General features: G+C 35.6%; 1 protein-coding gene across 2 annotated transcripts in view; it reads right to left on the bottom strand.

Annotated features, from left to right (window-relative positions):
* Nucleotides 1-6,199: 6,199 nt before the first annotated feature.
* becn1 (beclin 1, autophagy related) overlaps nucleotides 6,200-14,562 on the bottom strand; it is a 68,106-nt gene continuing 59,743 nt past the window's right edge. For both annotated transcript variants that reach the window (XM_073828603.1, XM_073828602.1), the window contains 2 exons: nucleotides 13,812-13,954; nucleotides 6,200-6,538 (listed from right to left, as the gene is read on the bottom strand). In XM_073828603.1, the coding sequence (XP_073684704.1) occupies nucleotides 6,370-6,538; nucleotides 13,812-13,954 (312 nt within the window). In that variant the 3' untranslated portion in view covers nucleotides 6,200-6,369. The remainder of the gene's footprint in view (nucleotides 6,539-13,811; nucleotides 13,955-14,562) is intronic.

Raw genomic sequence — 14,562 nt, 5'->3', positions numbered from 1 at the left:
TAGGTGACTATGTGGACGGAAATATAAGCTTATTAAACTTTTTTCTAAATGCCTTGGCACTAGATTTTTGCTTATGTTATTGTTTCCTGTGTAGAGACTGTTCATTTAGGGTCATCTTATAAATCTTACTTCCTTCTGTTGCAACAGCAAAAGGTACATGGCAGAACCTGTGGAAGATGTATTGTTGGCAGCTGGGGAGCAAATATGAGATATGAGATCAGATATGAGAATATTTGCTTGGCATCGCCCATTAATAAGGCTGTGGTTGTTTTCGTGAAAGAAGAAAACTTGGTTAATCATTTGATAAGCACCGGTGTTGAGGTAAGTGGCGCTTATCTTACTGTTTTACTGCTGGTTACACTAACTACTAGAGTAACGATATCAAATGTGCCACCATTCATTAAAAATAGTGAAATTGATCGTGCTCTTGCGAGTTATGGAAAGTTTGCCTGTCCAATTAAAATGATTTCTCTTGGATGCAAAAATTAGGCTTTGAAGCATGTGCTATCATTCAGAAGACAAGTTTTTATGTTTCTGAATGAACTAGGGTTGAATGTTTCTTTAGACTGTGGCAGGAAGGAAAATCGTTTCTAGTATATGCAAGTACTGGAAATATGAAGTGCTTTGAATGTGGAGATATTGGGCATAAGAAGGTTGCATGTCCACACAAGGCTTAAAATAGTAAGAATACGGAACAGAGTGTTGATAATAGAGATCGTGACAATGATTCAAATGTAAGAGAAGTACAACCTCAGGCTATGAGTGAAATACATGGTAGTGGCATTGCTTGTGGTGATAATGGTAGGCCTAGTGATAGGTCTACTGTTATTGTGAACCAAAACAACAATGCTGAGGGAATGGTAAAAGATGAGAAAAGAAATGGTTACAGCATGAGTAAGTGGAGTATGTGCAGAGGCAATGATTGGTGTGGTTGATGGAAAAGAAATTGAGCAACAACCTGAAACATCACAGGCCTTTAACCCCCTGGGGTCGACAAACGCGCCGGCACGTTTTGTGGCAGTTTCTCTGATAACCCCAAAATGAACTTCAATTACTCTGTCATTTCTGATCATACAGATAAGAGCAGTACATCATTTAAATCTGTAAATGGTCCACTTTTATTTGTATACACCCATAATAACCAAAAAACATTGTGATTTTGCAAAATAAAGAAAACAAACAGGGTGTGCTGTCTGCTGCATTCGTCTCCGTGATCTTCAGTCAGAAACGCATCATTAAAATATACTATAACTCAGCCAATACACAACACAGAGGCATGAGCAACAATGAAACATGAACATGAGACATGAAACAAATATTCTGTGATAAAGTAATCCATATGAAACCAACGAGATGTCCAGTCTATCTGAACGGAGCTAATTATATTTAATTCGATCACGCCCACAAGCTATTTTCGCATTTATATTATAATTAGCCATGTGAGCAAAGCGCGGGAGGTAAACGCCTACCTCACCGTAACAAAGCAGCAAGTTTCCTTCAAGTTCATCTGGCTTACTGTTCGTTTATGGAAGAAGACGTGGTGTGAGGATTAAAAGGATTTTACCTTATTAGAAGAAAGACACAAATCCAGCAGGAGGAGACATTTACATGAGTAAGTCTTTCTTTTATTAGCCTAATTGCATTCACTGTTATTGTGTTACTGTGACAAAACGCGCACATAATTTACTAGATAGACTTTTTTTTAAACTATAATCCCTGACTACATCAATTGAAACATTATGAAGAACGTTTCATTTCATTGCATCTAAATATCTCACGATGCTATATAAAAATAATAGTCTTTATGCTGTAACACTGAAAGAAATAGTCTAAGAATGTTTAGACAACATGTATTATATAATACGTACTAAGCATGCTTGTATTTATGACTATAAGATCATATTTATTTATTTATTTTATAGTATAACAATTGGATGTAAAGTGTTTATACTGAGTGTATGTTTAAATGTTCATTAGTAAGGTCGCGAATAAATGTTTAATGTGCTAAACAATATATATATATATATATATATATATATATATATATATATATATATATATATAATATGATACTCCTGATATTAACATGCTCACAGATGTTATTTTTTTTATTTATTTTTTTTTGTGATCTAAAACCTGCTCAACAGATGAATCCTGCTGATGTTTACTTGAGTCTCTTCAAACTGTTTTCCTCTGAGAGTGCTTTACCAACTTTAGATGTTCAACTACACTGATATTCTAGTGTAAAACAAATTCCTTGACTATAGATGAGTTTTGCAATGACTTAAATATCAGGTATGATTTACTTGTTTCATTTGTTGAACAGAATTCAGAAAAAGTTTTCAGAAATGACACAAAGTCTGTCCACATCTCTGTGGTTAGATCAGGGTGCTCAATCATGTGTCTTTGACCTTCATATGTATGTTTTGATTATACAGTGTTGTAAATAAAATACAAATAATCTAAAACTCCATTCTTTGAATCTTCTCAAATTGTTCCTTACCTAATAGTCACATTCAGTCATTGATGAGCCATTAGGGGAGGGCTCTTTGTCTCTCAGGTGTGAATTGCTAAATATTCATGGGTTACTGCCACTCCTATGCATAGTCCATTTCTACCAGATGAGAATAGAAAGGAGGAAAAAAAATTTACTCAGAATGGAGGACATGAGTGGAATCTGAGACAATTTTTTGAGCCTGTCTAATAACAGTTTCTTCAAAAAGAGCCTGAAGTGTAACTCCCATTATTTTCATGGCTCTCTGCATTAACTGTGTAATTTGGGCTTTTAAGTGTACGCAAAGATTGCCAAACCAGGCTGAAATACCATATCGGAAAATGCTCTCGATTACTGTGTGACAAAAGAGAAGCAACACCTTATGGTTAACACCAAAGACCCTCAACCCACAAAGAAAATACAATCGCTGTTGAACCCTAATACAGACATTTTCCACCTGAGCACTCCATGTCAATTTATTATCAATGCCCAGATATCTATAGGAGTCTACCTGGGCTATATTCTGACCACTAATGACCACTGGTATATGATCTCCGCAGGTGAAACTCGTCGGTCATTTTTGAACATGATGCTATTGGTCTCATAGGATTCAATGATCTATGCTAAGCTATGCTAAAAGTGATATGGCCAGAACAGGAGAACGGCTGAATGGATTTCAAAACGGTAAAACTCAACTTATTAACTCGGGGGGAGTTGGAGAATGGGCCTATTTCCAAAAAAAAAAAAAAAGTGGAGTGTTCCTTTAACAAAATTACGTCAGGGTAAATCTCATACTTTAAATAATTAAAGAAATGATCAAGCTCCACAGGGTTCTTACTGTGGTTCCTGTCTCTATCCCTTTTTGCTTTTCTTTTTTTGTGTGTCTAAGAGTGGGCTCCTTAAATATGAATGGGGGTAGAGATAAGAAAAAATTTGCAGTGTTATATGCATGTAGTTATTATAAAGTGTTAAATGCCAGGCCAGTAGTTAATGTCACATTGTAAAGAAATGCTATGCACCTGCGCATATGTATTCTTCTACAGAAAGGTGAATACAAACATTTTTATTTGCACATTGAAATCCTTTTGCAAAAGTTTGTTTTCAGGCCTCCAAAATGCCCAAAACATTGTCATGTAAAGAATGGAAAACACATAGAATGGTTTTCATTTTTAATTGAAAAAGGTGTTGTATAAACACCACTATATTACATTTTGCATCAACACAAACAGTCAAGCACCAGTCCAGTGCCACTGTGTTAATGCTCACAGAAAGCTCATCACTCCAGGGCATCAATGAGGCAGATAAAAACCTGAGCAGCATTCACAGAAGGTAAGCAACAACTCCAGAAGAAACAATTACGATTTGATTAATTGATGAGATAAGAGCTTTTGATGCCAGCCCTGTTTCTGGAGGCACAGCAGCAGTACACATTTTTGAAACTGTTCCTAAGCAAATACACCTTGTTCAGCTTGCCAGCTAGTTAGTAGCTGACGTTATGGGAAAAAAAAGTAAAATCACACAGTGTTATGTAAGAGAAAATATTTTCTCTATGTGTATTAAATCAGTGCCACTGCTTATACATGATCAATTTCATAAATCTTATACAAGTTAGAGATTTCCTTGCATAACTTTTAAATAATGACAATGCAGTTTTTGTTTTTGACCTGTGTACATGTGTGTAAACCATATATTTATTGCAATGCTTTTGACGAAGGGATTAGGGAAGAAGGACAAAAGTAATTGAGTTTGACTGATAAGTGTGGAGATGACTGATAAATGAACACATTGTGCTGTTTCCTGGATGGGAAATATTTTATTTCAAGCCCAGTCTAAAGTAAGGAGTTGGGACAATTAGGGGTGCAAACTCGTCAGGGGTGAAAAAGGTGCAGTGGCCCAGCCAGAGTCCTGACTTAAATCCAATTTAGAATCTGTGGAGGGAGCTAAAGATCAGGGTGATGGCATAGAGACCCTCCAACCTGAAAGAGTTGGAGCTCATCGCTAAAGATGAATGGGCAAAAATACCAGTGGAGACATGCAAAAAGCTGGTCAGCAATTATAGGAAGCGTTTGATTGCTGTAATAGCCAATAAAGGCTTTTCTATTGATTATTGAGAAGGGTATGAATAATTTTGGACATGCCACTTTTTGTTCAAATGTAAATAAAAGATGAGTAATCATTTTTTCCACAATTGTACATCGTCTTATTATCTTCTGGGAGACGTCTGTGTCTTTTCTAATTTAATAATTTTCTAATTTTTGGCTATTGCTAGAAATATACCCATGCTACCTATGGCTGGTTTTGTGGTCCAGGGTCACATTAATTAATTAATATAAATGACCCCTTTTATTCCCTTTTGTTAAAAGCTGTTAAATTCTTAGGCAGTGCCTCATGTAGGTTTTTTTCTCCTTGTATTTTATGTGGTGGCCACAAGGAGGAGCTCTGGGTATATATTTTTTTTTCCTTGTTTTTTTTTCCTGACGTGCAAAACGAAAGTAAAAGTTTCAGCATGTTTGCTGCGTTCTAACAGGACAGAGTGCCTTGTTTTTATTTGAAATCAACATATTTTATAAAGAACACCGCTTCCACACATAAGGCACTGAAGCAGACCCTGCATTAAGATGATCATCTATTATTGAGCCATCAGTTGGAACCAATTCAGCACCACCGCCATGGACAGCACCTGGTAACGTCGCACGTAAGAAGGTATATCTTAAGCAACCACACCATGTTTACACCGGATGCGAGCAGCGCGGTGCGACACGACAAAATACAATAGAACCTATTATGCTGTCTACACTGGAAGTGGTGCGGCGCCATACGACGCGACTCGACAAATCCACGACAATAAACAGCTGCCACGTTCTATTTATGACGTGCTCACGCTACAGGTGACATGACACAGATGACTCGCAGATATGAGACGACACCCCCTCTTCCTTCTAAAATATATTTTTTTACTGATCTACACAATTCACGTGAATGACCCATTTCAAGGTGAAAACGGCGAATTTCGCCAAAAGGTGAAAAGTTTGCACCCCTGACAATAAACTGGATTATTACATGGGTTATGAAGAGTCTGGTGTCTGAGAGCTGTGGCATGTTTTCATTACAAGAGGTTGGATTATTCATTTGCTATCAGCCAACTTTAGCTATGGACAGTGTTTGGACATTGATGCACTACAGACTTTCACACACATCAACTTTAACATGACGAAATTTTACAATTGCTTTGTTTGCTGTCTTTTTATTTTTTTGTACTTTTGTGTATTTACATTTTTGGCTATATCTGTATTAACCTAAATTTAATGTTTTTTTTTTTTTTGTATTTAATAAATCCATTGATTTGAAATTACTTTTTCTACTGTACATTTTGACAATACAGATATTAGTTATGTGGCGACTGAATTCATTTCAGATTTATAATAACTGTTTTTTTCCAAAAACTTAAGTTATAGTAGCTGAAAAGTATTTAAAGTGAAACAAATGTACTGTTGTAGATTAATAGTGCGGGCCCTGTGTGGGCCTAGTGAGGGCTTTCTGGAGGCCAAGTGATGGCTGCCTGTGCAGGGCCTGCTGGGGTTCCCTTAGGCTATCCCTAAGTGTAAGCCCATAAAAGGCCAATGCAGGATTGTTTGCAGGGATCCCACTATCCCCTTCTCACCTTAAATATTCCTAGTAATGCAAAAGAAATATACCAAACACGCATTTACTGGTATTTACATTACTGGTATTTAATGGGTTTTAATAGTTAAACACAGAACACACACATACAAATAAAGAAAAGATTTCAATTGGGTAAATTCTCATCTTAGTACTGTGTATATTTCATGTGGTTTCTTGGTGTCATTGATCAGGTGTCAGACTGAAGATCACATCTAGCGGTTGTAAAACTGCGAGGAGACCCAGGCCAGACCCCACTTCAGGTTAGTGAGCATGAATTTGAGGGCTTTGGTCCACTGTTCCTCTGAGTTAAACTGAGTCTTAATAGAGTAAGAACCTCCACTGCCACCTGTGTCCTCGATCTTTCCTTTGTCCACATCCATTCTAATTACAGAAGAAAAACAGAATCTTATGTACAAACACAAAAAAATAAACATGATACTGATCATCTCAAAATCATTTTAGGTATTAGTAGATTAATTCAGCCTGATAATAACAGCCTGATACTGTCATTTTGGGATTTTCAATATTACAAACAACTATCTCCCTTCTCAAAAACTTTTTGTTTGCTTTAAAAACTTTTCTCTCTTCAAAAACTGTTTTTTTTTCTCTCCTCATTTTTCTTCACAAGAGAGAAAAAAAAAAAGTTGGCTAGTGATTGTTAGCATGTACAGTGACCTGGAAGGGACATGTTCGGTTCACTTACGGTAAATGGGAAGCGATATTCTGAGTTCACTTAGTGATAGTTTTGTCATGGACATGATCATTTTATCTAGGGAATGACATCCTTATGTTGTGGCCACACGATGTGAAGAAAAATTTTGAAAAAGTGGTTTGAATGAATGATTCAATGACTCACTCATAAATACTTCACCTGTTTCATTACTGGATAAATCAGTGTGTTTCAATGAATCTCTTGAATAAATGATTCAATGACAAATGTATTTTTTAACAGTTACTTGTTGCCATCTAGTGGCTAAACAATGCAGTTGACACAAACGTTATTTGAAGCACCAATTACTTTCAGAAGATGAAAGGCTCACTGAAGGCTCTATTATCAACTATGACCTTTGTATGTATACTATGACCCAGTATTTCTGTGATAATATGAATGACTATACGACAGAAATAATACTGTGTAGTTGAAAAGACTGGTTATGAAGCTCTCGCAGAGAGAGTTCAATAAAGTGGATTCTGGGTTACAAAATGAAGAAAATAAATGAGGAGAGAAAAAATTAAGTGAGAGAGAAAAAAGGTTTTTGAGAGAGATGGAAAAAACATTTTTGGTCAAAAAAAGTGAGAGGAAAAAAAAATTGTATGACTTAGGTAGGCTCAGGAAGGATCTAAGACACTATATACTGCATGTTTATTCTCCTACCTTAATTTCTTTTGTTTGTTTGTTTAGGGCTTTCGTACTTTACAGATAAATTTTAATTTAATTTTTAGAAAAGGTAGGTTAGAAAGAAAATTATATTAATATTTCCAGATAATATTTTCTTAAATTTGCTTTGGCTTTAGTGCCAATATAAAGCTTATTACTAAATTAAAAATAATTTATATTAATACTTTTAATATGATGCCCAATATTTTTCTCAAATAGTATAATACATTTATACATGTAAAATGTAGCTGATTTTACAATTTAGGAATAAGGGAATTATATCTCCTGCAAGGATATCAGGAATGGTTCCAGAATTAAATTACTGAAGGTGGTTATGAAATTAGTGAGGGTGCTTGATCCTGCCTTAATGCACATCTATTTGTATTGTTCAGTCCATGGTTATTACTGCCAACCATTGCTATTAAGAATGAATCCTGCATAAATATGCTGATGTTATTCATGAAAGTACTGTATGTGTAAAACAAATGTTTTATACAAATTCTGATTTAATTATTATAGCCTAGAAAGAGCTCCCTTTATAATCACTAAAAGCTGTCATTCATCTTAGTTCAAATTGATCTCAAAAAGTTAAACTATAATCAACAAATCTCTCTACTTTACTTAATAAATCTCTTATTTACACTATGCCTGCACCAAGCTTATAATAGTTTTGGATTTTTCATTAGTTTTGGTTTTATTTCGTTTTGACTTTTTGTTTTCAAATTCAGTTAGTTTTAATTAGTTTTAGAGGCAGATTTACTAGTTTTTATTAGTTTTTATACTTTGAAATTGCTTAGTTTTAATTTAGTTTTTATTAGTTACAGTGTTAGTTTTAGTTTTTTTTTTTTTTTTTTTTGTAAATTAGGATATTTGTCAGGTGCATGATTCGCGGACAGACTATTGACACGTGACATCAAAGACTACGTGGTGCCGTACACCTGGCATACCTGGTACACCTACGTGGGTAAAACACCTGGCATAAAACAGGCAATGTGAAGTAGCCTAAATAGATTTTTATTTCAACCCAAAAGGCTTATGTTGTAATAGTGGCGGCCCCCAAAGGTAAATTTAATCAACTTAGGGTTGTACTTAATAGTGCTGTTCGGGCACCAGACAAGGCAAAGATTCCAAATTTTGCCAAATAAAAAAAAAATAATACACAACACAAACATCAGAAGGAAAGAATGAAGTGGAAAACAATATATTTACTTTTTTTTTTTTCCGTTTTCACAGCATTAATAAAAAACAACAACATTAATTCACTGAGAAAAAGGATTTTCACTTGCTCAATTCAAAAAGTCCAATTGAAAGTGAAACCATAAAAAAGAAATGTCCTCCTACTAAAAAAGACAAAAAGTGTCTGTTTCGTTTTTAACTCAACTGGAAACTGTCTTAAAGTTCACCGTTTTCACACATCACAAGACAAAAATCAAAAATGAGAAAATAAATTTAGGTTCGATCAGTTTGCAGTGTGTGTTGTGTGAGTGCGGGAGCGGGAGTTTTCGTGCAGTGTGTGTGCGCATCTGCTGCGTGAAGCAGGCAGCGTCTGGTCGGCCAACCAATTTACAGGCCGGGACACACATATATATATACGTAGATGCCTCATTAGCGACTGTTTCTATGGGCCGTCATACGTGAGCCGTCCTCCATTTCACTGCGGTCTACTTGACGTCATTCACCCATAGGTCTATGCAGAGCCATATAAAAAGAGAGTTGCGACACGCTTTGATCTCGCCGCCGCACGGTCACGTGGTTCATGGAGCTCTCAATAGTTCCAAACAGCTCCGCGCTGTCAATGTGTTTGAATGGAGTTAAATAGGATAGACAGCAGTTTTACTATATTTGCAGCAATTTCGAGTAATTATTTACACATAATGTGCATTGATTGTGTATTGATAACTTCTCTGAATACGCTTTACAATCGCATTTTATTCTGGGGAGTGATAAAGAGACATAATTAATATGTTCTCATACTCTTTGGCAGTCAAATGTGACCAAACACCTTAAGTGTAACTTTTATTCAATTAAATAACTGTAATATATATAGTTAAGTTCTATTTAGTAAATATTTTGAGGAGGTTTTTTTTGTACTTAATATGTGCAATAATGATCCTGACCATTTAAAAGATAACATTTTCTAATATAGTATTTAGATTACAGTTAGTGTAATATTTAAGGTTAAATACATCTGCATGTGTATTTGGACATGATCAAACACTTTTTTTATACAGTATGTTTCGATTTAACGATTTAATGTTAAATTAAAAAAAAGTAATTTACTCTTGTTTTATGATATTCAAATATACAACATAAGTGAATATTATAAAAGGCAAGCAAAAATGGCATTTAACATAATAGAAAAGATGAAAATAATGTTTAAAAAACACAAGGCAACGAATTGCATTCAGCATACATTTTTATCGTGTTTCTTGAATGCAGTCTTTACTGAAACTCATTCAACCTCCTACAGTGAGAGAAAGATTTCAGAAAGACTAAAAACATAAAAATATGACTACTAGCATGGGCGACATTAGGGGGGGGGGCAAGGGGGGGCAGTTGCCCCCCCTGTGGTTAGTCATGGAATCCTCGACAGCCCCGCTGCAACTGCTTTAGCCAAGCTTAGGCTCGGTTGTACTTGGGAACTAGACGGTGCTATATAACCCTCAAACGAAAGCAAAGCAATTAAAGATCTGGCAAACTATCCAACGTGTTTTTGCAGCGTTGAGCAATGTAACCAATCACAGACATATCTGTTGTTTCCGAACAATTAGAAACACTTGTCAGAATTCACTCACTGCTGAAAGCGCCTGATCGGTTTTTATTAAGTGCCGTTTTGTGCGCTCATGAATCATCTTATGAGTGTAGACGCGATGTAAATAAAATATTAATTGTGTAGTTTAGAGAGCTTTATTAATTATAACGGAATTTTGTGAGATCTCTATGAACTTTTAGTGATAATAAGGGGAGCGTGCTTTGCACTTTCTAGGCTATAATCCATTTAGAATTTGTATGAAACTTTCGTTTTTCGGCACATGCAAGCTGATATGTTTTGGGAGTGACATTTGCATATTTACGCTGGGTTTATTCTCGAAATAACGGTGAAGCAATAGACGGGATAAAAATATATTTTCCCCTTCTCCCAAAACAACTTACTGTTTCAGCTATAAAATAGTTCAGTTTTGTATGTAATGGCAAAATGTTTATATTTAGTTTCGTTTTTTATTTAGCTAATTTAGAAAAACGCTTGGAGCATTTTTTTATTCGTTAAATATATATACCGAACAGCGCCCATCGGAAGACTGATCATAGTCTGTTTGATCAGTTTGCCTTCTCAAATCATCACGACTTGCCTAAAATGAAATCTATAGATATAAAACAGTTCAGGTATAAAACAATGGTAGTTTAAACGTTACAGATAAATGTGCGCTATATGCGCATAGTTTGTGCAGAAAGTGAAAGTTAAAGCTTGCAGGACATCGAGGCACCAGCGCAATCACTTGCATTTTTTTCATTGGAAGCAATTTAAAATTATCCGTCATTTTTGCTCACAAAGTACGAGTAATACATCGAAAAAAACGTTACAGCATTTTTATAAAATAAAGAAAACAAAAATTATGTGCTTTCTACCGTCTGGTTCTTGAACAGGAGTGCTTAACAAAATGAAGTGAAATGCATGCCTCACAGACATAATAAATACATTTATAGAAAGCTTTAAACTATTACTTAACGAAATAAATCAAATCAAAAGCACAAACTCTTTCATGTAATCCATAAAGATGAATTTCTCTCTAACGGCGCATCCAAAAAGGAGATTGCAGTCAGGATCTTTGCGACACTGACTCAGAATACACAAATTAATTAATAAATAATTAATTTATGTCCTTACTCTTTCCTCGACACATTCATTGTTATTTATTTTTGCCGGTGCTTGGGGCGAGTTTTAGCCTATTGTGTGCGCTTGAACGCGGATTCAGCTGCGCTAAGGCACACTAAATGTGTCTGAGTCGGTCTCAAAAGCGAAAGCGAAAGTGAAGTTTCGTGTTGTTTCCAACAGCGCGGTATTTTTTTTCTTCACCATAATTGATGGATGTCTAAATTATGAAAATAAGGAGAAGCCTAAAACAGGCCCGATGCCGGCCCGGGTCTGAACTATGACGTGAAAATTGGCCCGAAGCCGTAGCCCTGGGGTGTAAAAAAAAGTCAGGGCCCATCGGCCCGGGCTGAAGTGCAGCGCTTTAATTGACTGCTTTGATGTGCTGCAATACCGTAGGGCACTGTTTTAATGCTTACATCTGATTTTTTTTTCTTGCCCCCCCTGACTCAAGAGTCAAATGTCGCCCATGACTACTAGTATCTGGTTATGGTCGCTATTACGGTGTTTCTCACGTTATCCAGCTGCATTTACAGTTTAACTGTTTATTTTTTAACGATAAACATTAACTATAACACGCTTCATAAAACACCACTATTGGCCAGTTTTTCGAGAGGTCAACTGATGCGTTAAAATGTAAAGAAATGCAGTAATTTCTTCAATATACTTGCGACTGTGCTTGAGAAGCGCTGAAATGAATGGGCTTCAATGGAGGAGCTATTGGTTGTTTGGAACTATTGACCGCTCCATGACACGCTTTACTTCCGCATTCCTCAGTTCCTATGGAAGCCTATGGGAGTGTCGCAACTCTCTTTTTATATGGCTCTGGGTCTATGTAACTGACCATAGTAATCAGTGAATATTCGAAATGCCACAGTCCTGCACAGCCGTTGGTCTGTGAACCTACAGTATGGTGAATGACGTCAAGTGGACCGTTCCAAAATGGCGGACGCATCTACGTGCTTGGAGCGGTCCAATGGGGTATCTACGTATATATATCTATGGGGACACAAATCTTTGGAGCTTCAGCGGAGTTTTATCAGAAGAAGAGAAACTATAGCACCTGCGGCAGGCGAACCAGGCTGGAAGTTGCAACCGGTATTAATGCACCACCAATTTTCTCCGATGTTTTGGCGTTCACACTCGGTCTGCGCAAGCAAACAATCCAACACCTTTGGTCACAGTTTCTTTCAGGTACCGTTTCCTTCACGTTTTTTTCCTTCCGCTCACTCCCAGACTTCCGTTTTAATTAGTGGGCAAGGTGCAAAAGCCGGTATAGATTTGGATCCATATCGGCACAATGTATTTACAAAGACGAAAACGAAACTAATATTAGTTAGTTTAAGTTCGTTTTGTATACACACAAAACAGTTTAAGTTAGTTTTCGTTTTTTTTTAAACTCTCGTTTTTATTTTTATTTCAGTTAACGAAAATGCTTTTTCAATTCTAGTTGTAGTTTTTTCGTTAGTTTTCATTAACTATAATAACCTTGGCCTGCACTTTGTCATAATGAGAGGATTCACAAGCATGCAATGTGTACGCGAACTCAGTTAATGATGGGCAGGGTATATACTGAGAAGGGGTATACAGAAATACCTAGGGTATAAACAAATGGCCCTGACTAAACTACTGGTATTAAGAACATTTAAGCAGCTTAATAAAAAAAGAAAAAAAAAAGTCTTAAATTCTGAACACATCAATCACCATCTACAGCTGTATAATATCAATATTACATAACTGAATTTACCTCTAAAAATATACTCAGACTGTCAAAGTCTTTGTTTTCGGTTCAAATAAATATAGGGTAAAGTTTACTAAATTTGTATTTGTGTGATGGAAAAAAAATAATATTTGACATTTTTGATAATATACTTTACTTGTAATAATTTAATATATGCTTGAACTTGGGCTAATTTAAGTGTTAAAGCATACATTTAAATATGTTTAGTTTTTATTGAAGCGTCACAGAGCATTTGCCACTGAGTGAATATGGGGTGAGGTTTTTGATCAGGTGGTCATTGAGTGGTAGAGAGAGAGAGAGATGGTCACCCAGAAGTGTCTACTGAAAGTAAACTGAAAATGTAGATTTACATACTGTGAACTATTTAAACTAAAAGTATTATGAAGAACCGAAGAGACTGGGTTATTTAGTATAAACTAAATTTTTTATGCAATGTGAACAGATCTAAATATATATTTTTTTCTATTTATTTTCACTTCAGCCAATATGGATGTGCAAATGCGGTGTAAAAAAATGTACAGACAATGGTAAATTATTTCAATGCTTATTAAGAGACAACCTATTTAATCAGCTAGTCATCAGCTAGAAAGATCTTGCAAAAGCCTGATGATTTATAGTGACATGCCATTTTTGTTATATAAATTTGTGTTCTGGATATTCTCACCTATATGGCAGACAAAAGCCTGTATCACCCTTCTCCACCTCGTCTTTAAACTGCTGGACACAGTCAAGGAAGGCCACCATAGCATGGTCAAATTTATTATCCCAGAAAAAGCGGAGACCACCTGAGCAATACAACGGCAACTCCTACAACAGGAAACAAACAAAACAATGCTGATGTTAACAGTACATTTCTTCCACTAGTTTTGAGAAAGTATGTGTCTTCCTAATAATTGAATTTACTCAACCTCTTCATAACCTGTTAATTTGTTTTACTGGTTTTTTAGTTGATGATTCAGTCTTAACATTACAAAAAATGTTTCCTCTTGGTAGCTGAAAGACAGCATTGAAGGAGGGTTGAATGCAATGCTGTCAGATTACCTTGTGTCTCATTCACTGGTAAAAATAAAAAAATACATTACATTACAAAGAGCATTACAATGTATCCGGAAATATTCACAGCGCTTCACTTTTTCCACATTTTGTTATGTTACAGCTTTATTCCATAATTAATTAAACTCATTATTTTCCTCAAAATTCTACAAACAATATTCCATAATGACAACGTGAAAGAAGTTTGTTTTAAATCTTTGCAAATGTATATAAAAAAAAAAAAGAAAAAGAAAAGTATTCACAGTCTTTGTTGAAGCACCTTTGGCAACAATTACAGCCTTTTTGAGTATGATGATACAAGCTTGGCACAGCTATTTTTGGTCAGTTTCTCCCATTCTTCCTTACAATACCTTTCAAACTCC

The sequence above is a fragment of the Garra rufa genome, chromosome 22 (genome assembly GCF_049309525.1).
Source record: "Garra rufa chromosome 22, GarRuf1.0, whole genome shotgun sequence".
Classification (NCBI taxonomy): Eukaryota; Metazoa; Chordata; class Actinopteri; order Cypriniformes; family Cyprinidae; genus Garra; species Garra rufa.
Note: the sequence above shows the minus strand (reverse complement) of the source record. Positions and strands in the feature narration are given on the sequence as shown.